Source organism: Mugil cephalus, chromosome 15 (assembly GCF_022458985.1).
Source record: "Mugil cephalus isolate CIBA_MC_2020 chromosome 15, CIBA_Mcephalus_1.1, whole genome shotgun sequence".
NCBI lineage: Eukaryota > Metazoa > Chordata > Actinopteri > Mugiliformes > Mugilidae > Mugil > Mugil cephalus.
In genome coordinates this window covers 9,288,006-9,312,469 of record NC_061784.1, presented here as the reverse complement: position 1 = coordinate 9,312,469, position 24,464 = coordinate 9,288,006, and the positions used below count along the sequence as shown (strand labels likewise).

Here is a 24,464-nt window from a genome sequence, read left to right as displayed (position 1 = left end):
GATGCCCTCATTTTTTTTTTTTTTTTGGTTTTTAAACTTGCATACACCTGCCAGATTGTGGTGTCATAACCCATGCACAAGGATACACACTTTTGAGCTGGCAGCCATGCAAACGACAGGCTTCAGTCGGGTTTGTTACAGGATTCATTTCAGGGATAGACAGAGACCGAAGAGCTCCCTGCTAACTTCACCCTTCCCTTCTAAATAGGACGCCATGTGACTTATGAGACAGGTGAAGAAGGATAAGTGATCAAATTCAGATTAGAACAACAGTCATCTGCTGTGTATAGGTCCTGCTATTTATATTTTTAATATCTGTCTGACTATCTGTGTTGTTTTGTGACAGATGGAAGAGGGCAGATTGACATTTTCTGTTGACTAAATACACACTTGAAAACACCCTCATTTCTTTCATTTCTCACCAAAGGAGAAGCTGACATTCCTTTGAGAAAACCTTTAATTACAGTAAACAAATTATGCACAGTCAGCTACTGAGTGTTATCGGTCTGGTTTCACCAGTCCCATTATCTGAGTCTTACCAGTCTCAACAGCTGTCATGCAAATCATGCAATTTGTTTTGTTGACACACACACACACACACACACACACACACACACACACACACACACACACACACACACACACAAAAAAAATATATATACAACTCTAAATGTGAACCCATATTATTTTTCATGTCCTCTTGAGGTTAGCAGGTGAGTTCTGGCTCTCTGCTGCCCCCCTCTGGTCCTGAATGCGCACTACGTTTCTCCTTGACCCCGAAGGAAACTCCTCACTTGAGCTCAGTTCTTTGTCATTTATTAGTTCATAGCTGGGTTAGTAAACACAGTCATCAGTTTAGCATTTGCACAAGTGTCGAACCTCTCATTTTTTTTGCCACAACAAGCTGAATAAAAAAACAGCCCAAACTCTCATTAAACCAGGAATTAATGATGACAAAGGAGGAGAGGGTTTTATTAGTGAGGAGAGCCTCATTGGTTTATTTATTTATTTTTTTTAACTTTTACAGTGTTATAGGACGTATCCAGACCCCTTTCCACTTTATTGAGAGTGAAAGTGTTTAAATGCAAAGTAAGTAATAAAGTAGATGTTTAATGAAAAAAACATAAATTTGAAAAAAAAAAAAAGCTGGTTTGGAATAAAAATAAATAAATAAAAACAAAACAGTCTTTTGCAGTTTGTCCAAAATTAAGAATAAATAAAGAAATAAATGAAAGGTTCCATCACTGTGATTAAATAAATTAACCGTTTGTTCTGCGAATAAAACACAGAGTACTTTCTGGCCCTTTGAGAATCAGAGAACCTTTATTGACAAATGTAGTCGACTGTAAACTAAGTGTACTCCAAGCAGCGTATAGGTAACTGTTGGTTTTAAAGCTGTAGAGGTCAGTCCTGACTTGATGAATTATGAGTTGTGACGAGGAGTCTGTTTGACAGCTTTGGTAAAAAATTCTATCATAATAAATGTAGTAGTTTTTTTTTGTCCCATTTGTTCTTACTGCATCTCATCTTCTTTTGATGCCCTCCAAGGGTCATATCACCATAATTCACTGAAGAATGTGGGAGCAGATCATAGCTCACCCACATCTACAGTTCTACATTGTTTATATATATGTTTGTTTCTGTCATGTCTCTCATGTGTAATGAGAAAACAATTCCAGACTTGTTTCCCGCTTTGTTACAGCTTTATTGTTATAATGTAAACCTGAGCAGGATTATAACAGTACATGATTTTCTTCTCCCTGTTCCCCCATCCAGGAATACTGGCCGAGCTCCAGATGCCCCAAACCAGTATAGATGTGATCAAGGGCCATATGGCCGTGCTGAGGGCCTCGTACAACCCAGTCGGCGATGTGAACACCAACACCGTTGTCTGGAACCTTATCACTGGGACAACTAATAATGTAAGGAAACAGGCAGGAGAGATTGCCTCCTCATATATGTGCTAAATGTGAAATAAATAAACATTTAAGTTAATATGTGCCCAGCAATAAAATGTTTTTGCCATCTGACTCTACAGTACCTAGGATTACAGTTCTAATGCTGTTAATCTGGCAAAGCTCTTCTTTTGTAAACCCCTACAAATTAATCCAAGACAAAATGAAATGTACACAGAAAATGTGTTCTCGTCCGATTTTATATGAAATCGTTGTCATGTTAAAGCATTAAATGGTGCAATGGGAGTTTGTGAAAGGAGCTCTGCTGCCTCTAGTCAGTGTTTGTTCTACCTGCATCCCCATTTTACATGTCTGTATAGGTCAGACCTAAGCAGATGGACAACGGAAAACGATCATAACAAAATACAAAGACAGTTAGACTTGATACACACTTGATTATACTGTGTGACTGTTCATTGTTGCCAGAAAGATGGCTGAAAGATTCCCTCAAAGCCAAACCTGACAGCAGCCATTAGCCACGAGCTTGGTGCACAGTTAAACAGCTAAAGTGAAGGACTCACTTCTTGACACATTATTTTTATTGAGATGTGAAAAGGTTTTCCCCCAAAGTGACATGAGTTCTGTAGTGTACTCTACATGGTGTTGCCATCCTGTAATAAGGAGAAAATCAGTAATGACTTTGAGTCGCATGTGTTTTGTGTCTCCTGTCTCACTTAATGAACTAATCTCCAGTGCAGACTCAGACAGCGTGTTTAAATGGGTTGTTAAATCCAGCTTTAATCAACTTTAAGTGTTTTTTCCTCCCTCCGATTCTGCCCCAGAATAACCACCACACCCACTCACTTCGCCGTAGAAAAAGACTAGTTTTTGAGCTGGATTTGGTATTTTTGAATTTGAATAACTCCTTGCCGGTACACCTGGACAAAAGGAAAAAAAAAAAATATACATAAAATCGTGCCACTTTCATCTTCCTGTTTTCTCACCACCTGACTCAAATTTTTTTTTTTTGTTTTTCTGTCCAGGTCATCTCCTACACCAAAGACAACATGATTGTGGGCAACAACTTCAAGGGTCGCGTTGGTTTCATCAATGAAATGCCCTCAAATAATGTATCTCTGTACATTAATGACACCCGGGAGACCGACTCGGGACGGTACTTCTGTCAGGTCGTAGGTCCACCGGAGGTAATCACTGCTGAACTCACTCTGGATGTGAAAGGTACCAAGACACACTTTATTTCATGCTGCCTGCACAATAACTACTACATACACTGGAAAATGCACAAAAGTAAGTCAGACTGCTGCTAACCTAGTACCTTTTTTCTTTTAATAATCCTCTCCTCTCAGTCCCACCTGCTGTTCCTAAGTGTTCTATATCAGGGAAGCCTGTGTTGAAGGGAAATGTGACTCTCAACTGCAAGTCCAGTGCTGGGAAACCTATCCCTATGTACAAATGGAGGAAAACCAGCCCCACCTCTGAGGTCTTCTTCTCACCCATGCTCAGTGAGTTTCATTATAAGCCCTTAAGCTATGGAACAAGCTGGAAAATATAATAAATGTGTAAAATTTACAAAAACACTAATATATCATGTCGGTTATTATCATTGAAATGTGCATATGTTCAGGATGTCTGGAGTAAAAAGTGTCAATGCAATGAATGCATCTGCAGTTTCATTTAGTCTTTAGTCACGTGTACTTGACCATAGTCCTCCATGTTTGCTGCTGTTCTAGATGAGAACACCGGCACCTTGAAGCTGAGCAATCTGAGCAGTAACATGTCGGGAAAGTACATGTGCACAGCCAGCAACTCAGCCGGATCAGAGAGCTGCTCCATCAACCTGGAGATCATCTCCTGTACGTAGCACACAGCGAAACACGCATAAAATGAGGAAATCTAGAATCAACCGCTTGTTGATGTCAAACCGAAAATCCATTCTCAGGAACGGTGTGCATGCTCGAGTTATGTTATTTGGCCATGTGTAATCATTTTGTGTCCCATGATTCCAGCCACCAATGTGGGGATGATTGTCGGCGCCACAGTGGGCTCGGTGGTCGGCTTCATCTTCCTCCTCCTCCTCTGCTTCTTTTTCCTGATGAGGAGGCGGAGAGAAAACGAAGACGACATGGCCAATGAAATCAAGTGAGTTTAAGTGGCTTAAATCCAACCAGCATTCTATCAAGAGTCTGTTTGCTTCATGAGAAGTGACTGAAGGAATTATTCACTCTGGTGACTTTGATGCTCAGACCAAATGATGAAGCTGTGGTTAAATGCCTCAGAGATGCAGCTGCTGTCCTGTGGTTGACTGCCCCCCCCCCACCTCAAAGTGATAAATATTTTAATAAGTGATCATTGAAAAGGATTTGTGTCTTCCACAGACTATAAATCTTAGACGCTTAATGGGATATCATGAGTTCTTGAGTGTGTGGGAAAATGCAAAAACACCATAATGAGCCAAAAGCGAAAACAAAGATCTTCTGAATTACTTCTTTAATTTATGTCTTTGAGGGAAAACATCCATAAATCAGCCGAGAAATAGGAAAGACACGCCTTTCAGGTTTAGATTCATCATCAGTATAAGTATTCTTATTTAGTCATATTTATGCAGGTTTGCCAACATGTTAATAAATAAGCCAAAGGATAAAGCATGGCAGTATATAGATTTTTAGGAGTGGCTAATTTTCAATAGGCCCCTTCTTAAAAATGGTTTGGTCCACGGTTCTTTCTTCTCCATGATATGAATTAAGAAAGCGCGAACTCCAGCAGGCAGAGAGGATGATCAGTTAAGATGGTGACCCCAAAAAACACAAATCTGAGCATCAGGTGAAGGTCAATTACTTAATCCTGATATGTTCAAATGTAGTCTTGTAAAATTTTGTCATTGGTGGGACATTTTCAATGACCTAAATGCAAAAAGTTGAATAAAATAACAAGATCATTTAGAATTTTGGAGAGTTTACACTGACTTTGGGATAAATTTTAATACGTTTTGCCTCACAATGGTCACATTACTCAGTGCCCTCCACACACAATGGCAAAGGGAAGCTACCTGCCTAGAGCTATGGTACTGAGAAGCCCATTTAGATTTTGTGTATTCCCACACTAGCTTAGTTTTTCAGTTTTTCCACAAAACATAATACTTAATGTTTTACAAAATGAAATATATAATGGAACAATAAACCTTTATTCCCTGGCTGTTTTGTCTGAGTATGACCCTCCAGCAGTTAAGGATACTATAGCATGCAAATCAGAAAAATGTGAATAAGACAACTAATAATACATTTACATAATAGTACTCAGTTGTAAAAAAGTGGCAATGAAAAATCCTGCGGTAGAGGGGCCCACGCCCATAATCTTTCAGGGGGGCAAGAATTCCTTGCAACTGCCCTGATAGTGTGTGAAGCTGCAGCTATAGTATGTGTCTACTAGATATGAAAAAATAAGGTTTACTGAAGAAAATGCATGATAGTGTTGCAGTAGCAGCTTGTCCTTACACCTCCTTGTCCTCCTCTCTTCCAGGGAGGATGCTCAGGCTCCCAAACGTGTCTCCTGGGCTAGGAGCGGTATGGGCTCTGACATCATCTCCAAGAACGGGACGCTGTCCTCCATCGCCTCCAGCCCCCGCCACAAAGAGCCCCCCCTCCATCACAACAACCACCACCACCTGCAGAAGTACCCCCAGCGCGCCCCCTCGGATACCGCCTCCATCATCACCGCGACGGGCAGCACAGCTGGTTACAGGCCGTCCCGCCAACAAGGCGCCTCCACCCCCACCCATTACAGCTACAACAACAACACCACCCTGCCGCGCGGACAGCCCGTCTCCTCCGAGCCCAGCACCAACGGGAACTCCCTATCTGGGCCGGAGCGCTACTCCCAGCTGCCCCAGGCCCAGGTGCTGCCACAGACTTACAGCCAACCCCACCTGCAGATGAAGGCCACACCCTCCCCTCCGCCCCTGCCCAACTCCATGATCACAACCTCCAACATCTCCCGCATGGGAGGGGTGCCCATTATGGTGCCTGCACAGAACCAGGCCGGGTCTCTGGTCTAACAGCATCCAGCGTTGTCCAGAAACAGTGGAAAACTGTCCCTTTAGGATTTCACAAGGGGTCAACTGCTGATTTTTAAAAAGGGAACGCTTTACTTAAATACTATTTAGCAAAGAATTACAGTAGAGGAAAATGTCACTTGCTTTCAAGCCAAGAAGCTTTCATGAGACTGGCAGATACACAGTTTACCTGCTTTAAGTATACTGTATTATGTCTTTTATATTCTGTATGCACTGTATACAATGCAAACTGTGTGTAGATATTCTTTTCATACATTTGTCCAGTATCATCTTTTCTACTTTATCACTATTGCTAATGTGTTTGTTTTTATATCAATATATATTTAAATGTAATCTTTCAAATGTAGTATCTCTCTAAAAAAACAAATGATACCTGATGAAAGACTCATCAGGACCAAAATAGTTAAAGCACATTTTGCCACAACTGTTGAGAGGGTTAAATGCATACATACAGGTCTGCGTGAGGATATTTCGGCAACATACTCACGAAAAGAAAGAGAAGACAGCATTATGTGTTTGACATTCATATGATAAAGTTTGGCATCGCAAAGTATCTTAATCCTTTTTTTTTTATTTTTTGGCTTAACTTCTGTCGAGTTTTCATCTTATAAAATGCGTTGAGACTCAGTTCTTTGAACACAGATTAGCAAAAGCTTCTTAGAATATTGAGCACTATTCAGAACTGCGGTGTGGCGTGTTGCTAATACACAAGTCCACTCCTGAGTTGTAATAATTTAAAGTCGCCTGCGGGGTTGAAATTGTAAATATGATATTTATTTTGAGGTAAATATGTGACAGACAGCGTAACATATTGTCGGCCGCAGCCGCTGTGGAACGACACTCAACAGTCAACACTGGATACTGAACCAAAGATATACAGGATGGGTTGCATCTTTATCTCAGCGTGTTGTCTTTATACATATCTCATGTTCAACACATGAGACAGGAGATTTGATGTTCTTCTTGTGTTCAACATGTAAGCCTTTTTAGATCCCATTTAAGTGACAAACATTAAGAAATGCCAACATATTGTTAATTCTGTGCTATCCGAGACAAAAACATGAGGGTGTTTTACAGCATCCATGCGAATTTGCTCATTTAAAATAACTCGTAAAGAATTCACATAAAAAAATAAATGTTTAATGAAGTGTTGCCAAACTCAAGCCACTACTGGCTTGGGTTTGGCTCAGAAACTATTTTCTCATTTATCAGTTCATCGTGGACGTCAGCCCGACTTGCCTCGCCTACAGAATTTCTGTGGTGGAGAGTTGGTCTGGAGTCACTCCTTCTGATAAGAACTGAGTCTAGTATCAAATCAATGATAAGTATTGAAACTATGACTTTTAATTGTTGTGTTTTAACATGATTTTGGCTATTTTGAAGCTTGTAAAATGCCAGTTATCATCGTACACCGATCAGCCACAGCATTAAAACCACTGACAGGAGAAGTAAATAACATCGACCATCTTGTGTCGATTCAGTGTTCATCTGGGAAACCTTTGGAGCTGGCATTCATTCATGTGGATGTTACTTAGACATGTAGCACCTACACCAGACTAAACAACCCCACCTCATAGCAAAGACACTCCTTGATGGCAGCAGCCATTCCCAGCAGGATGCAGCCTGACACACACACAAAGATGGTTTAGGAACGACTCAAAAAATGTGAAGGTGTTTGACGTGGCCTCCAAATTCACTAGATCCCAAACTAATTAAGTATCTGTGGGATGATCCACCCAAAGGCCCCCAATAACTACATTCAGGCACCACAGGACACTCTCAGAAGATCCATGTCCATTCTCTGATGAGTCACAACTAATTTTGGAGGAACAAGGGAGACCTACACAATTAAAGAAGGTGGTCATAATGTTACACCTGATCGGTGTATATGCTTTGGATTTGGAAAAGAGGAGAACACGGTCTATTCTGCTGTATTGTCATGACACTGGAGCGTATTTTTGTTGCTTTGCTTTTTTTTGTACACAGAAACATTGAACTTTCATTAATGGATCATTTGAAGCTTGATGATGTTGAAGGGAAAAAATATTGTAAAATCATCGTGTACAGACCATTACTAAATATAGGCTCGGCAGGACAGTGGCAGCCCAATGTAGTTGTACTGTGAAGCGTTGGTTTCATTTAGTTTTTCTTTTTGCTACGTGCAAAATGAAACGATTTCATGAGGGACGGTGACAGTGGAGTAGGATTTATTAGAGTTAAGACTCAGTGTTTTGACCTGTGAACGGGCCATTTAAGAGTGTACATTATGAACATTGAAATGTAGTCAAAACAAGCCTTTATTTTTATACAGTAATGTATAAGAGCACATGAAGAGAATTTATAAATAGTAAATGTTTTATGACTTATGGAAGTGCTAACCGTCACACTGAGACCAGGGTAAAACCAGGAGGGATTGTAGAACTGTTGTTGAAAAACTGATGGCCAAACATGAATGTGCAGTGTGCACCTGTGTACTCCGTTTCTGTCCATGGAAAATGCCTTGTACAATATTTTTCAATTAAAATACATTGATCTATTGTGTGTGAGTTGTTTCCAAATTCCAAAAGGGACAGAGCATGTGTTTAAATGATTATTTCATTTAAACATGGTGAAGGGTTGGGGTTTAAATAGGAACAAATTTATTATTTATTATTTGAATCAACTGTAATCCCCAAACCTCTAAATGTGTCTTTGAGTGTCTTATTAATATGTCAATTTATTTCTAAGGCAAGAAATGTCAACCAAATTGCTGGACAGAGTAAAGGCATATAATGAATAAAACGTTGAAAGTCAAATTTATCACACATCGCAGATTTAAACCACCAGATGGCAGCAAAGTGACAGTAGATGATTGCTCCAAATGTTAAAATGAACACTCCTCTAAAATCGTCATGAGTCAGTCAAATGTTGCCTCTAACAATGTCACACGTTGCATTAATATATATTTAAATGTAGACATTGAAAACTGCCTGGTGACTGATGACTGAACAAATGAGGGAGTGAGCGGAGAGAAGAATAGATTTATTCTTATACATTCCCACAGTTTGCCCCCACATGATGCTTTGCAGTTAGAGTCACGTGTAGCAGGGAAAAGGGACGAACCCAAGCAAGATTCAGAGGAAGGTGGACGAATGAAACAGTCAGTTTAATGAGAACTCAGAGGGAGAAATAAAGGCACTGCAGAGGAAGAGCAAGTTAAAGCCAAAAAACATAAATCGCTCACAAGATGTAATTCAGCTGAACAGAGCACAGGAAAATGGAAGCGATGGAGAAAAGCCAAGGCACATAGACTCAAAGGTCTCAGACAGAAAAAAAACAGAGCCAAAAAAAAGAACAGCCCAAACAGAACTATATATAGACACATTGGCTAACAAGGAACAGGTGAGACTACTGAGGAGGAGGAGGAGTGCACAAGGAGAAATCAATCACATAATCACAAAGGAGGGAAAACGCAGAAAGTTTTTGAAATAAGGACTGAAACTTCTGAAATAAAACCAGGAAATCATAAAGAAGCAAACAGGATGATTAAAAATGTTCAAAACTCAATCTCATAAAGAAACAGAAAATGTTCTAAACACAATTTCATGACTTGGGGTATTTGTGAGGACAATGATATAAATATAAATGTTTTTTTTTGTTTTTTCTACATGATGTGTGGGATCTTTAATGGCAGACACAGACACGTGTGAATCTTCATCTACTTGTCGCCCTTTGCAAAATCACACATATAAAGAAATAAAGACGCAGATGCCGACAGCGTTTGGGTAGAATGTTTATTAGAATTTGCGATTAGCGATGTAACATTCACCTACACGGTGCAAAGGAAGTCATAAATATGCTAATATGCACGCCTTCATTGAAATGAGCTCGTCTCACTGGGGATGATATCCACGGAAAAAAAAAATCAAATAAAAATACCAGCGATACACCTCCACATGGCTGAACAGGGTGAGATGCACAGAAGCCTGTTGATCGGATGACACAGTAAATAAAAGTAGAAAGTCGACAACAGAGATCGTATCAAATACAAATGAAACAAAAATATATATTAAAAATCTTTAGAAGAGCACTGGATTTTGGGATAGTGAAAGGAAAAATGCAGGGGGAGGGGAAGCTCTTTAATGCACCGCACTGCACCCGTAATAGTCGTGATTCTTCTCATTCACATGGAGCTACAGTACTAAGTTGGCAGAAAAAGGTGCATGGCTTTAGTATTCAAATGAATCTGTGTTTTATTTTCATAAACAACCAGGGAGATGTGCTGTATATGTATATGAATGCAGTATGGCATTTTATTTATCCGACAGTTAGGTCCTCGTGGATCAATGGACAGAACAACCCGGTGGTTAATACGTCAGTTTATGATGTCAATACTTGGCAACACTGAAAATGTTAGACGACACGAAATAAAATGAAAGATAATAACGTAAACGGACTGAGTAAAAGAAAGCAGTGGTGTCACTGCATCCCTGTACCAAAGTGGTGTTGCGATCGTTAACAGCATGTCATGCTCCATTAGTGAAGTCCCTTAAACGTGGGAACTGACCCGGGGCCAGTTTTTTATTCAGATGGCGGCCATATTGGGGGTCTGGCCCCAGCTTAATGTGCAGGAGGGGGAGGAGGTGAGCTCAGCGAAAGGCAGTAGTCGTAGTTGAGGTGAATACGATAATGTCGATGGTGAGGATCCATGGTGGGGGGGGGGGGGAGAGAGGGGAGGTCATGCAGCTTGGGCCAGAGGCGACGAAGGTTGGAAAAGCCCTCGAGGGTGGAGAGGAATGCTCCGTCAAACGGTGGGGCCCTGGCCTGCCGGTGCTTTAGGTAGGACACAAGACTAGAGAGGAAGAGAACAGGACCTTAATATAGATGTGGAGACGATTCAAAAAGTTCAGTTTTGATTTAAATGTAACAGTTTGAGGAACAGAACAGGGTCAAGCAGTGACTACAGCTTTTTTTTTTTCTTGGTTAAAGCGCTGGAAGGTTGGAACAGCCAGCGGGTTATTGTGGTAGTTACCTTTCAATATGTAGTCAGTCAGCAGTGTAGGCACCTTGTCGCTGTCCTCCTTCATGGCATAGAGAACTACGTGGGGAAATCAGAAGTCTAATGTCAGTGGATCCACTCTGGGTATGGCTTTTGTCTACCTTTAATGCAAATGTTGTGGTCTGAAAACCTACTTTTTGTGAGCATCTGCAGGTCATCGACAGATGGAGGGGTGGCTTTCTTCTCAAATGGAATAACGGTGTTTAGATACTGAAACAGATTAAAGGTTCAGAAGGGTTAACTGAGAAACGGTGTATCCAACGGTGTATCCAGTAGTAAAACGAACACTGGATTTTTCTACGCCAAAACATTATGATGCCTGGTATGGTCAAGCCGTGGATCAGGCCTTCGCGTGGTCATTTAGACTGAGCCTGGGTATTCTAACAATGAGTGTGGTACGCAGAAGGTTACATTTAAAGGAAGTTGTTGCCACCAAGGAGTACAACTGTCAAGAAAGGCTGTGTTGTTAGATGGGTGGCACATGTTACTTTAACGTCCACATAAACGCCAAGATTCAAGGCTTCCGAACGCTGCCTTTACTGGGTACTGGACTTATCAGGCAAGGAGGCTTTATTCTATTGCACTACATTCCAGATCCAATGCACACATTTTGATTGGACAGAAGGATTAGCATGTGTACTCCAACTACTGTGCATCTATGTGGCCAAATAAGCAGCGGAGTGAAGGTGAATACCACCATGGGTCATTTTAGTGTAGGTCACCATCATGAAATTTACTACAGCTTGTGCCCAAGCAGCCGCGTATGAATGCATATGAATGAGTTTTGAGCCTGCTGGGAGATTCTGCAACTCAGTTGTCTGACCGATGTGAGGACAGACAGTTGACCTACAGTCAAATATTGTAGATCCCAGACCCCTGAACACATCACACCTTATTGTCCTAACCTGTTTGTGATCATAATGTTTTCTTTATATTCATGTCATGCGTCATGCGTGAACTTTGTTCAGCCTCACCTGCTTCTCATTCCCTGTGCTTCCAAACGTCTGTCTGATGCCCGTCTGCAGGATGTTGGACAGCCCTTCCATGCTGAAGCGCTGCAGGCCACAGGCACATACATTCTATCATTACAAACTGGCAATCGCATGATTATTTTTTAACAGACCGATCCAGTACAATATAGATCCTTCAACATGACATCACCGTCAGACACAATTATTACATTTTTATTGGCTCTGCATCATTGATCCATCTGTACATTCACATTAGTTAAGTAATGCGGCCTCAGGTACCAGCAGGCACCAGATAAAAACACCGCCGCTGCTCTGCATGGAGTGAAAATCCATTAAGCTGTTTCCCTCTTGGTGGACAGGACGAGACCGGACTGGCCTGTTACTGTACATACTGCAGATGATGGGTCACTGCCACTTTAGGATGTTTCCTGGAAGATACTTTAGAAGTTAATGGACCTGAGATCCATTATGCTAACAGTCAGAGAGAGGGAAGTGGAGGAGCTATCTCTGCAATTCCACATTTCTCTAATTTATCCTGGAAGCGTTCAAACTGGAAGTTGCACATATAAGCTCATCTAGTAGAGGCTGTGGCTTTATTCCCAGAGGTGAAAGAAAAGGAGCGGCATCTCACCTTGACAGGCATGGTCCCTGTCTTCTCCGTGCGGCCCGTGGTGCCTGCATTCCCCCCATTCAGAGGCGCCGTGCCTCCCCCCTGCAGGCTAAGGGCCTTGTCCCGACGCCTGCGTTTGCTGCTGTCCCGTTGCTCCTTCTGCCTGTTCTGCACCTCGATTAGCGCCGTGATGAACGTGTTCTTCACCTCCTTCTCAAACTCCAGCTCATCGCGCCGTGCCAGCTGGCTGACCAGCTCCTCCGAGTACTCACGGATGGCAGCCTCCACCCTATGCAGCAGCTCCACGAGCGCTGAGCTGGGCATGAGGCTGAGGCCTGCAGGACGGACAAGAGCAGAATGGTTAGGGCGAGAAGAAGAGGGAGTCAGCTAGATCTGAGCAGGGCTCTGTCAGCAGAGTGGCAATCTGTGTCCACAACCTGACTGTAGCAGAGATAAAGTGTCAAAATAAAGAACACATTAATATGTCAAAGGGGAACAAGTGAGCAGAATGAAAACATACATATCCATACATGGAAAAGTTTTTTTTTCATGTTTTTCATGATGTAAAACTAGGCTAAACTACTTCTATTCTAAAGAAAGGGCAACTGTTAGAGAGTAGTCTGCGACATAGGTCTTGAACAGGGGGTCCGTGACCCCTACAGGGTACGTGGCGGTACTGCAGGGGGGGTCGCAAAATCTTTGGTTGATTACACATTTTTTTAATATATATATATTTTTTAATTACTCCCCCCAATATGTATTTCTTGAAATACATATTGGGGGGAGTGCACATATAAGGCCTTGTTAATATGTATTTCTTGAAATACATATTAACATGAATCCAACACATTTCAGTAAAGGGATAAATGGAGGCAGAAGACGTTATCTTTCAGTCAGCACTTCACTTATTCAGAGATACAGGAGCTGCCTCGACAGCGCACTGTTTCACACAGAGCGCCATGCTACACCTGTCAATCTAAGCCTCCTGAACGCAGTTGAGCCAATCACGAAGCTGCATATTACACATGACTCTGTCAGGTCCATCCTATTCAGTCCCTTCATGTGAAATCCCAGGTGCACACTACGCTATTAGCAGAAGAGAAGCTAACAATGCATGACAGATATAGGTATGTTTATGTTTATGGCAGTTGCACATGTATTAGCATAATACTGAATACAAAATGATAATATTGTGTATTTTCTAAATAGCACCAGGCCGAGTTTAATATAGAACACATATAGTAGGAAGGGGGTCCCTACTTAATCAGTTTAGGGGCCTTGGCCTGAAAAAACGCTGAAGACCTCTGCCTTACATGATTCATTTTGGAAAGTTTCTTTTCTTCTTGGTGATTCATGATGTAAAACTAGACAGTATTTCTCAAAGAAAGGCCAACTATTAGTCAATAGTCTATGAGCTGCACACATTTGTTTAGTCTCCTGCTGAGCCGAATATATATATATATATAACACACTGAATATAATTATGCAACGATGACCACTGTCTTGCACACGCTGCCTCACTTAGCATCAATAGTGTCCAACTGTGTAAAATTACTGACTAATTCTGTGTCCATTCCCAGCTGAGCAATGCTCTGCCACCTTCCATAAGAAAGGATGGTTCGGAGAGAGGAGCTGTATGCACCCACTATATCTTAAACCTATGAGAGGGAATAGTGTGTTCTTTGAACGTATCTAATCATGTAGATTTCTAGATGAAGCGTATGTGGCAACCTGTTTCTCTGTAAAGTAGATCTCACCTCAAAATTTTGATTTATCGGCTGAGAGTAAACAATGTGTTATGTGAGACAGATATGGTATATGTGCATTTGTCCTTGACTATGGTGCATTACGTCTATACAGTCAACACCTGACCTTCACACTCTTTAAATAATACTATTTTTTTTTGTTTTATTTATGGAAAGGGCTCATGTGAGGAGGGTTCTAGCTTCTGTGTAATGCTCAAGCAGCAAGCTTCATTCAGTCTAAAGTTTTAAAGGAAGGTTGGTTTGATTATACCCTGTTCATACGTAATGTAAACATTAGGGAAATATCAACCAACAGCTACTACTACCAAGGTAGAAAGTTGCACGAGGAAGTTGCATGGATTATTTGCAGCTTTACCTTCGTATGAACAGTTGTTGTTGGAGGCCTGTGACAGCTGCCTGATCTCCTCCAGAAGGGAAGGATTGGTCCTGGAGCAGTGGCTGCTCTCTTCCTCGTCCTCCTCCTCAGTTTCCCCGGGATCCGGAGAGTTCTCCATCATCTCAACTATCTCCTCAATGACCTTGAAGGCGGAGTGAGGTCGAGGGTGACGAGTGGATCGACAGGAAAACACACACACACACACAATATGAAACAAGGCCATTCACCGTTTACCATAACATATCCACAGTGGAAAGGAGTCAACCACAAAGTGGTGATGCCAAATTCAGCAATTAAGCTTTATCTCTGGGGTTCCTCAGGGGTCCATTCTTCTTGTTAATATGGTGGATTTGGACAATAAATGAATGTCCTACTGTGTGTGACTTACAGGACTCAAAGAACTGCTGCTAAAGTTCAAGGGTTACCATGGGTACCAACTCAACCACTGAGCTCTTTTGGTCACCTGTTAAAGGACCGACAGCATGTTTTCAAAGGGGGGGTCATAATATATATTCTTATCAGACATGCATGTAGTGTTCAGAGGTAATTCAAAGAAATGCTGATGCTTGTCTTGAGGGTACTCACAAGCTTTGACGTATCCTAACACTACTGACGTTCTTACTCCATTCAACAGAAAAAAAAGAAAAGAAAATGAAAATACCTGAATAAGATTATAGCAATTAAATAATAAGTAGGTAAGTAATATGCATAAAGAATGTAAAGTAAAAGAGAAAAATGACCCAAATGGCATTCTGAGATATTCTATGTTATCAAGACACACACACACACAGACCTGATCTGCTGTGATGAGAGGCTCTTCATTCAGGCAGCTCGCATTGTCATTCTTCTCATTCATCTCCTCCTCCTCTTTTTCATGGATCTGCAGAGCGTGGCAGAAATGTGAACCAGACGTGCACAACGACGCAAATAGCTTTTTGTCAAAAGGATAAAGGCCAGTAAAGGTTAAAACGTCCAGGCGAAACAAATGAACAATTAAAACAATCATTTTTGAAACAGATTCCAACGTGATCTTCGAAGTATTATTATTCATTTTCTCATTTGCATTGATCAGCCCAGATCCCACCAAATAGTTATCCTCTATCTGGAGGTTTTGATGGGCTGCAAACAGGATTTATACGACAGTATCTAAATCAGAGCAGAAGTACAGCCTCTGTTCACAAAATAAAAATTAGCTTCGTGTTCTATGAATGTCCCAGTGCTGTTCTCCACTGCTGCCTACGCAAAGACAATACGCTGACAGCTCATAAAAGACCTCCGATTTGCTGCTTGCTCAAAGATTCATGTTACACAGAAGGCAAATTTATTTAGTGTCTTCAGTTCGGAGGACAAAACACAAAAAACATGAGGACAAGCTAAAGAAAAAAAAAAATGGAAAGTGTACACAGTATCCACAGTTGCTACTTCTGTCTGGGCTAAAGGGTACCAGCCATTTGTGGAATATTTAACACTGGTTTTGCAATATAACCTTTAATTCGGGTCGGAGGCAGGGTGTAGCTGATGCATTTCCACAACAACAACAACAACAATCTTCCCTCTGGGACAAAAGCTTTTGCTCTGGCCTTGTTCAGCCCAACCGTGGCCTTGCCTGCTAAGTGTCTGCTGTATATGTCAGCCAATTAAGGGAGAGTAGGAGCGGGGAGAGGCCTCAGCAGAATGGCAGACCAGTCAAGGTTGGTCAAGCATGCCTTCGACTGTCAGCATGAGAGTAAGCCTCACAGCCAATGAACCGGAGAGCCTTTCGGTTTTGACATCTCAAGAAGAAAAAATGGCTAGTCCGAAAGGTAACCGTGAAAGCTATTTTAACATTTAATACAGGTCTTCTTGTTAAACAAAGATCAAGATCGTGTTTACCTTACATGTATGCATATTTTATGGGGCTGGCAGCACATTTCCCAGACATGAAGTAAACAGAAAAAAAAGAGGAGTGACATTTACCTCCTGGTCAGAAAGGTTGCCGTTGAATCCCTCAGAGTCAGGGCTGTCCCAAGTGGAATTGTAGTTATCAGTTAGAGCATCCCACACACTGCAGAACAATACACACACATAGGTATTAGCAAAGCAAATTCCACAGGAAAATGTCAAAGAGATGCATCTAAGCAATGTTGTGCCCTCTACTCTGAAAGCTAGTGCTTCAGTCTGGTGTAGTTAGGAAGTTATACTGTCCAGAAGCATTAGACTAGATCTGGTTGTGTTGTCTAGGTCGCAAACAGCAAACAGCAGTCCACGCAGCCCCATCTTCAGCAGCCTGCAACTCAGTCAATATTTTAGTGTGGCAAGTCAATGATGCCGGTCAATGTGCGGAGGCTGCAGAGGAACAATGCACAACCGAAGAAAAACACAGCTTACTACTCATTCAAAGGTATCCTTGGCAGAGATTTAGATAAAGCTTCTCACATCATTGTGCACAGTGGTCTCCGCCCGCAACCCGGAGCGAATGTCCATCGGAGGAGGAGTGACACGCAACTGGGAGACAGTCTCCTTTGTCTCGGAGCCCTTTGTGTTTTCCCTCCTTTCCTCAGAGGTTGGCTCGGGCCTTCTGCCCCGCTCCCGCTGGCACTGCCCCCCGCCTGCTCGCACAGTGGACCCCATTCAGCAGGCAGTTTACCTCACCGGTCACGCCCGCATGCCATGGCGGCACGCGGCGGGCAGCGTTTCGATACACTTAACGTTGGTTTAAAACTATCAGTGATTTCTTCCCTCCCCCTTTTTTCATCTTGAGTATATATTCAGTAATTAGAAAATACTTTCTAACTACTGTTAGTCAGAATATTGCAGGAGGAACCTACACTGTCCTGACTGACAGGCAGGCACAGCAGATCATTTTGGGATCTTGTGAATTTGAGGACCAGGTCAACACCTTATATGGTTCTTCATGTTTTTTTTTTGTTATTCTTAAACTGTATTGTGTGTGTGTGTATCGGGCTGCATCCTGCTGGGGATGGCTGCTGCCAGCAAGGACTGTCATTGCTATGGGGTGGGTGGTCTAAATTAACATCCACATGAATGAATGATCCAAACATTTCTCAGCAGAATGTTGAATTGTCAGAAGATGGTGAATGTTATTTACTTCATGTTGTGGCTGATGGGTGTACGTTCACTGGCTTTTTTTACGTGTTTAACTGTTAACATAGATAATTCTCAATAAGTATTAACTGCATTCATCATCAGTGAATTGCCATAAGACGGGTGTCTCTTCAGCCACTCGCATGCAGTAAATGCACAGTGTTTCAATATCAGGAATAGTGGTAATGTCCAAGAAGCAGCACATCCCTACACAGTTTCAGAAAGTTTTCAGGTTAAAACAACTGACCGCTGGCTGTGTCATCATCTAACATATTTAGCACAACTAATATAAAGCCCTCTAATGAACCCCAGTGGAATCACAGCCACGCATGCCCAGTGCCTTCTGCATACGTAACGCGGTTTGGTCATCTGGCCTGCAGGGCTTTAAACTCCATGTTACAAAGCTGTCCTGTTGTGTTCCCTGGCACACAGCCACTGAAGAAAAATCATTCCGTTTAATATTCAAGTCCTCCATCGGCTTGTCGTACTCTCCTCGTGTTTGTGCTCCAGAGACGGCAACAGCAGGGATTAGTCCAAAATGTTCTCCAGATTGTTTTCAACCACATTTAGACTGTTGATTATTATTTCTTTTGGTCTGCGAAGTCTTTCTTGTTTTCCCTTTGACTGCAAGATTTTTGTTTTCTTGAGTGACACAACCCAGCGCAAGCCTTCCACTGTTGTAACTGATGTCTTAGTTTCTATTCATAGCTGCTTACATTCTGTGCCTGAGTGGAGCTGACGTGAATAAATATCCCACCAAGTGAATGAGACTTGATTTGATATCATCATAGCGTGGATTGTTACGAATCGTGAGAAGCAACAAAACGCTGTTCACAGGCCAGAAGACAGCTTCATCGGGCTGGCTTCCCTATCTGTGCAGCAGTAAATCCTTGCATGGCATTAGTAAATAGCCCTGTGTACTGCGCTCCTCGCAACATACATCTTTTCCTAAAATTCTCCTCTCACACCTACGGCCAGGCTATATTTAGCGCGATTCAGATCCACGCGGTGTGAGGACGTCTGTGTTTCTGCCTCAGAGCATGCGAGCCAAAAGAAGGGGGTCTGGCAGTCAGCTGGTGGAGAGGCAGAGACTGAGAGAGGGCCAGAGACAACTGAGGCGTACAACAGTGCACAGTGAATAATTCAGCATGCAGCCCTACCAGCTGGAACCGGGGAGGGTGTGGCCAAGACATTGATTGACTGGTTGTTTGGGGGTGTTGTGGCCTGTGTGCCGAAATGTTATGGGTCTTGTGCCAGGCTGCTGAGCCAATGTTTGGCCCCGACAGTGCGCTGCGAAAAGCGAGACCCGCAGCATCGACCACAACATTAAAACCACCTGCCTAATATTGTTTAGTTCTCCTGTTTGCCTCCCATGAGGTTCAGGTGCACCAGGATATGGAAACAGGCCTTCTGAGGACTTTGGAAGGGGAGTGATTGGGTCCTTTGGGATGAAGGGAGGGGCCTCTGTGGATCCAAAGCATCCCACAGATACTTGGTCACTTTGGGGTATGTACAGCTGCTATTAACGAGTGTCGTTGCTATGGGGTGGCGGTGCCTGGTTAGTGAGATTGTTTATGTGGGCGGTACCTGTCTAAATAGCAACGACATGAATACCAGGACCAGATTACGTGATTACTTATTTGTTAACAGAGCACACAAAAGTGTCTGAAAATTATATTTTGTTTCATATTCTTTCTGTATATCAATAATTTTGTTAAATACTATGTGTAGTCCAGTCTGTTTTTCCCAGCAGAATGTACAGCAAGGTTTTATTCACTAAAAACCCTTTATCATCATCATACGTAGCATGAATTAAACTGTGCTTAATGATAAAATGAAATTAATGTAGTAGATAAAAACGGATTAAAGCTATTTTGTGATATCCACACCAGTAATAGTGCGCAAATAATTTTATTTATTTTTCTTGCCACTGTCATCATAGTGCTTGGTCTGGTTGGTTTCAGGCTCTCGGTTCTGGAAAGGATCATGATACAATTGTACTGTTATGTTTTGCTTATTTAACCTTCTGTTGTCTTAGCCATAGATTTCCTTTTAACGCCGCTTTGACGATAACAATAAATCTATAAATTCAGTCCTATAAGAAGAAACTCAAGACAACAATGGCTGTAATAATATAATGAATTCCAAGGCAGCAATTTGTGATAGAGATATGGGATTTCTCCATTAGATTTTTTTTCTCTCTTTTCTGCATTACCACTGTCATATACTGTAATTCAGACACAAATTTCAGTGCTGCTCTGACAGGGTTTGGACATGTGATAGGCCAGTACCACCCTGAGGGTGTGGGCGCACCACAAATGAATAATTCAATATCAGAAGTACTCAGTGCAAACATAAAACATCTTGATCAGGTTGCCCAGACCAACCCATCTTGTTATTTGCTAGAATATAAATAGTGCCAGATTTTTGGCAAAGAGATCTTGGTGAAGACTCAGAGCCCAGACAGTTGTGAGTAAGTGGATCTTGCTTACTCTTCGTCTTGCAGTTGCTCCTCGTCCTCCTGGTTGTGAGACTGGTTGCGTATGGGCGCCAGGCCCTCTGTCTTGGTGTTGTAATTGTGGAAGCAGACGTTGAGCTTCTCGTCAAACTCGTTGACCAGGTCCTCCATCGACTTGAAGCTCATCATCTCGGAGAAGTTCTCCAGCTCAGAGAAATCCTCACGGGTGATGGAGGCCAAGGGGATGGTGGTGGTGGTGATGGTGGAAGTGGAGTAGGAGTGGCTGAGTGTTGGAAGGTCCATCTCGTCCATCCGACAGGGCCGGAGGTCCTCAAACTCCTCATCCAAGCACACGAGAGGGGCTTCCATGGTGTCCCCTGTCAGAGGTCTGAACCCTGCACCAAACAGAGTGGAGGAGGAGTAGTGTTTAATGCAGAGTAGGGCTTTTAAAACAACAATACTGCCTTCATTTCCTCAATGAGCCATGGCGAAAAACACGTTCAAGGGGAAAAAAACAGATCGTCCAATCACAACAGTCTCATGATATTTTCATGATGTCCCCATCTGGCAAATTTACCAGCACCCCAGAAGGATTTATCTGAAGTCTTCTGATGCATGTGTGTGCCTCACCTCATGTGCGATGGCACCACGATGTCTAGACAAAGAGGAGATAGAGGTAGATGTGCCAGAAGGGGACCAGGTCCCAGAGGGAACCAAACCAGTTGGCTTTACTGGTAAACCAGAGTTAATTATCTACCTCCACTGGGACTTGACTGATGCAGTGTCCAAGATTGTGTGACATGAAATTAAAGGAACATTTGTCAAACTACATCATATATTATGTTCCTTTTTGTGTATGTTTTGTCATAAATTATTTATGAATGTATTGTTGAAGATGGGGAAAAAACTGCTGAGCTCCTGTCAAAAATATTTGTTGGTTATAGCTTCTGTAGTTAGTTAAGCTTCATTTAAAGACGATATCAAATAATTATTTCAGCTCAACTAAATGGGACAAGCTAAGACAAAGCAGCCCCAGTTACTGTAGGAGATGGTGCAGATTGTTCCAGTGACTCTGTGAATAATATTACAAGGCCAAAAGGGCCAACTTAAAAATGAAATGTAATTTCCTTTAAGTGTAGAGAGTAAAGGGTGCTGACTAGCAAGTAAAAAAAGTAGCATTCATTCTCGGATGGACTTGTTTTAGCTGCGGTCGGACTTACCAGTGAAGTTGCACCTCGGTCAGGGCGTCTGACGCAGTGTCATTACTGGAGTGAATTTTATTCTGTGTGCTTTGCTGGACCGTGGCCTGGCGTAAAGTGGGTGAGCACAGAGGAGTCCATTTAAAAACAAGCTTGTGCAAGCCTCTTCTTCCCCATCACGCCACTCAGCAAAGTGCTGCCCCGTCTACAGACGGATATCGTCTTTCGCAATCCGGTCCTCTCCCTCTCTATCACTTCTGTGAACTGCTATCTCCTTAGTTTGTTAGCATTCACTTTAAAATGCATCCGATTCATCTTTGGATTAATACTTGTTTCAGATTTCTCTGCTGAGAAAGTGTCTCAGCGTGGATGAAATCCTTGGACCATAGAAACAAATCACCCTCGCCTCCTTTATGTGACAGTGACTGACAACTTGTCTGTCAATAAAACCAACTAAGGAAAATTTAGTGTACAAATGAGGAACACAGACATGGAAATTATCGGCTGAATCAACCGCTGATGTGGGGACTGCTGCTTTAAAATGTGGTACAATGAAAATCACAAATTCAGTTTGTGCAGTTAGGCATGACATGAGGTGAGGTATGAAGTGATAGCACCGTCGTCAGAAGTGACGACACGAGAGATGGTGTCAGGGTGTTTGCTCAGGTATACAGGAGGTGTAATGACCTTCACATAGAGTGGCGGTGGTGGTGGTGGGGGTGGTGGTCTCAGGTGTGTTTCAAGCTTGCAGGTTTCAACGGAGCCAATCACACCAGCTCGTCAGAGGTCATTGAATGGAACAGAGCCAGAGCGTTCACCTCATTCAACACAGCAACGGCTACATCGAAACATATCAAACAACAATTCCACTGCAGGTTTTGTAATTTCTCTCTTTCTTTTTTTGTTTTACTCTTTTGGTGACACTGCCCACTGCTATTACAAAAGTGTGAGCCTATTACAGTGTGAGCCCGTCATCTATTACGGCCTCTGGTTCCAACTAAATATGCCTCATTTTCACACGGCAGGTATTTAACCCTATTTATGTTTTAAGTGCCTGCCAAATTAATGCAATTTTGCCAGGAACAGAAACGGATTCCTCTTCGAATCAATATTCAGATGGCCGTGGCTGAAATGGAAATCAAGCAAGTGCATGTCATCAGCTCATCAGAGGGAGGAAAGAAGGAGCGAGTGGGGGAGGGACAGAAGAGGAAGGAGAGATGGAGGAAACCATGGTTACAGGCAAAGATGGCAGGAAGATGATGCACAGATAGATGGGGACGGGAAGAACGGACGGCAGGATGATCGGCGGTAGGAGGAGGGGTTACCTGCCGCTAGAGGAGCCGATTGGTATGGCTTGGCGTGTAGAAAGGTCTCTTCTCAGACCAGGAGAATCTGCGCCTCCCTTTGCAGCAAAATCCAGCAGCGAGCACCAGCAGCACCTACATTCATTACAGGGTGAAAGAGACGGGAGAAGTGCTCGGGGAGGTAAAGATGGCAGCGCGGTGAGAGCTTTGGTCTGTATCCCTTCCCTCACCCGTTAGCCCACAGCCACCCTTATCTGTCCTCCCACAGCCCGTTGTTTTCCAATCAATAGGCAGCCTGCCCAGCTCACACAGAGCCTGCGCACTGCCGGGCCCGTGACGATAACAGCTCACCCCTCCCTTCCTCCCACCCTCACTATCCTGGCTTTCTCTCTTTGTCCCTGCCTCCTCCCTCCCTCCCTTCCTCCAAAACCTGCTTACATTAATTCCCTAATATTCATGAGTAGAGAAGGAGGAGGAGGAGGAGGAGGAGGAGGAGGAGGACCAGGAGCTTTTGGGGGAAGGAGATGATGTTTGAAAGAAGGCAGTGCACTGTAAACCTGCACACCGACAGTGTCTCCAGCTCCAGTCTTTTGTTGTCTGCCTGTTCTCCCGTAGACCTGAAGGGGAAGAAGGGGGCCAAGGTATAATTATATAACTGAACATTCGTGCAAAGATCAAGGTTGGCAAATGAAATAGGAAAATATAAAAGCCTAAGCTGTGAAAATTAAAAAAAAAAAAAAAAAAAGTAAACAAAGGATCCCATTAATATTTTACCAACACAACATGTCAACAAACATAAGACACACATGAGGCAGGACATACAACCAGCTGAACATGCAGGATTGAAAGGTATTAACGGAAAGTACATTTCTCAGCCTCATTTGAAATGCATGTGTGTATGTCCGGTACATGGAATCAGCCTGTTTGTGGCATGCTGAAGCACACAAACATCATATTTACATCGGATGTGTCGGTTGGCTTAAGATTAACTTGTGTTCCAGGAGTCCACAACTCATTATGCAACGTCAGATGTCATCACACTGCAGACATAGTGGAATGTTTACAGTGACACTATTAAAAAGTAAATATGTATATGTAAAGAATATACTGGAAATTAGAATATTTTAAAAAATATATATATTATTCAATGTCAGGCAACAGGGAATAAATAAATGTACATACAAAATATTCAATTATCATATCTACTGATGCCTCCCTCCATCACAGCCTGTCAAAATCTGCATAATCCTTAGCTTCCATCTGTGCCCAGGGTTTAGACCTGTGTAAAAGCCTCATCTGCACAAATGTAAACACATGCACTCACGCAACACATGTTATTATCACACTTACTCCCATGCTCAGGCTGGGAGGATATTATAACACGGCTATTTTAGAGGCCCGGATCATCAGATTCCACAGATTAAGCTTTTTTCACAGCCCGACGGGTCTCATGAGAATTGAGAAAATAAGCACAAACGGGACCTGCCCACGTCGGGCACATAGTTTGTGATATATTTTAAACGGCGCCGATGTGACGCGTTTGGGATTTTTTTTCTACAGCGGCACCGTGCTGATGAGTATTTTGGTTTTGTAACTGGTCATTAGCACCCGTGTAATTATCAATAATGAACGGAAAGAGCTTAAAATAAGCAGATCGTTTTAGAAACTGGCAC

General features: G+C 42.5%; 2 protein-coding genes across 3 annotated transcripts in view; one reads left to right on the top strand and one right to left on the bottom strand.

Annotated features, from left to right (window-relative positions):
* Positions 1–6,538, top strand: part of esama (endothelial cell adhesion molecule a) — a 53,204-nt gene extending 46,666 nt beyond the window's left edge. The window contains exons 2-7 of the mRNA XM_047606989.1: positions 1,777–1,922; positions 2,939–3,134; positions 3,263–3,418; positions 3,647–3,769; positions 3,923–4,055; positions 5,433–6,538. Of these exons, the coding sequence (XP_047462945.1) occupies positions 1,777–1,922; positions 2,939–3,134; positions 3,263–3,418; positions 3,647–3,769; positions 3,923–4,055; positions 5,433–5,967 (1,289 nt within the window). The 3' untranslated portion in view covers positions 5,968–6,538. The remainder of the gene's footprint in view (positions 1–1,776; positions 1,923–2,938; positions 3,135–3,262; positions 3,419–3,646; positions 3,770–3,922; positions 4,056–5,432) is intronic.
* A 3,206-nt stretch (positions 6,539–9,744) lies between these two features.
* On the bottom strand, positions 9,745–23,096 carry fez1 (fasciculation and elongation protein zeta 1 (zygin I)). Of its 2 annotated transcripts, XM_047607461.1 has the most exons (11): positions 22,813–23,096; positions 21,509–21,594; positions 20,323–20,683; positions 16,703–16,790; positions 15,540–15,626; positions 14,726–14,888; positions 12,626–12,939; positions 11,998–12,078; positions 11,158–11,233; positions 10,997–11,062; positions 9,745–10,816 (listed from the first exon to the last, which is right to left on the bottom strand). In XM_047607461.1, exons 3-11 carry the CDS (start codon positions 20,655–20,657, stop codon positions 10,800–10,802), a joined length of 1,227 nt encoding a protein of 408 aa, XP_047463417.1. In that variant the 5' UTR covers positions 20,658–20,683; positions 21,509–21,594; positions 22,813–23,096; the 3' UTR covers positions 9,745–10,799. The 2 variants fall into 2 exon arrangements, with proteins under 2 accessions (XP_047463417.1, XP_047463416.1); XM_047607460.1 differs by lacking the exon at positions 21,509–21,594 and having other exon boundaries at positions 22,813–23,095.
* Between the last annotated feature and the right edge of the window lie 1,368 nt (positions 23,097–24,464).

Bases quoted from the DNA above. Each gene is read 5' to 3' on its own strand.
- fez1 (XM_047607461.1), bottom strand. From the start codon at position 20,657: ATGGAAGCCCCTCTCGTGTGCTTGGATGAGGAGTTTGAGGACCTCCGG. The intron at 14,889-15,539 runs GTCTGTGTGTGT...TCCGCCTTCAAG, and splicing joins CTCTCATCACAGCAGATCAG to GTCATTGAGGAGATAGTTGA. The intron at 12,940-14,725 runs GTAAAGCTGCAA...TCCGTCCTGCAG, and splicing joins CAACAACTGTTCATACGAAG to GCCTCAGCCTCATGCCCAGC.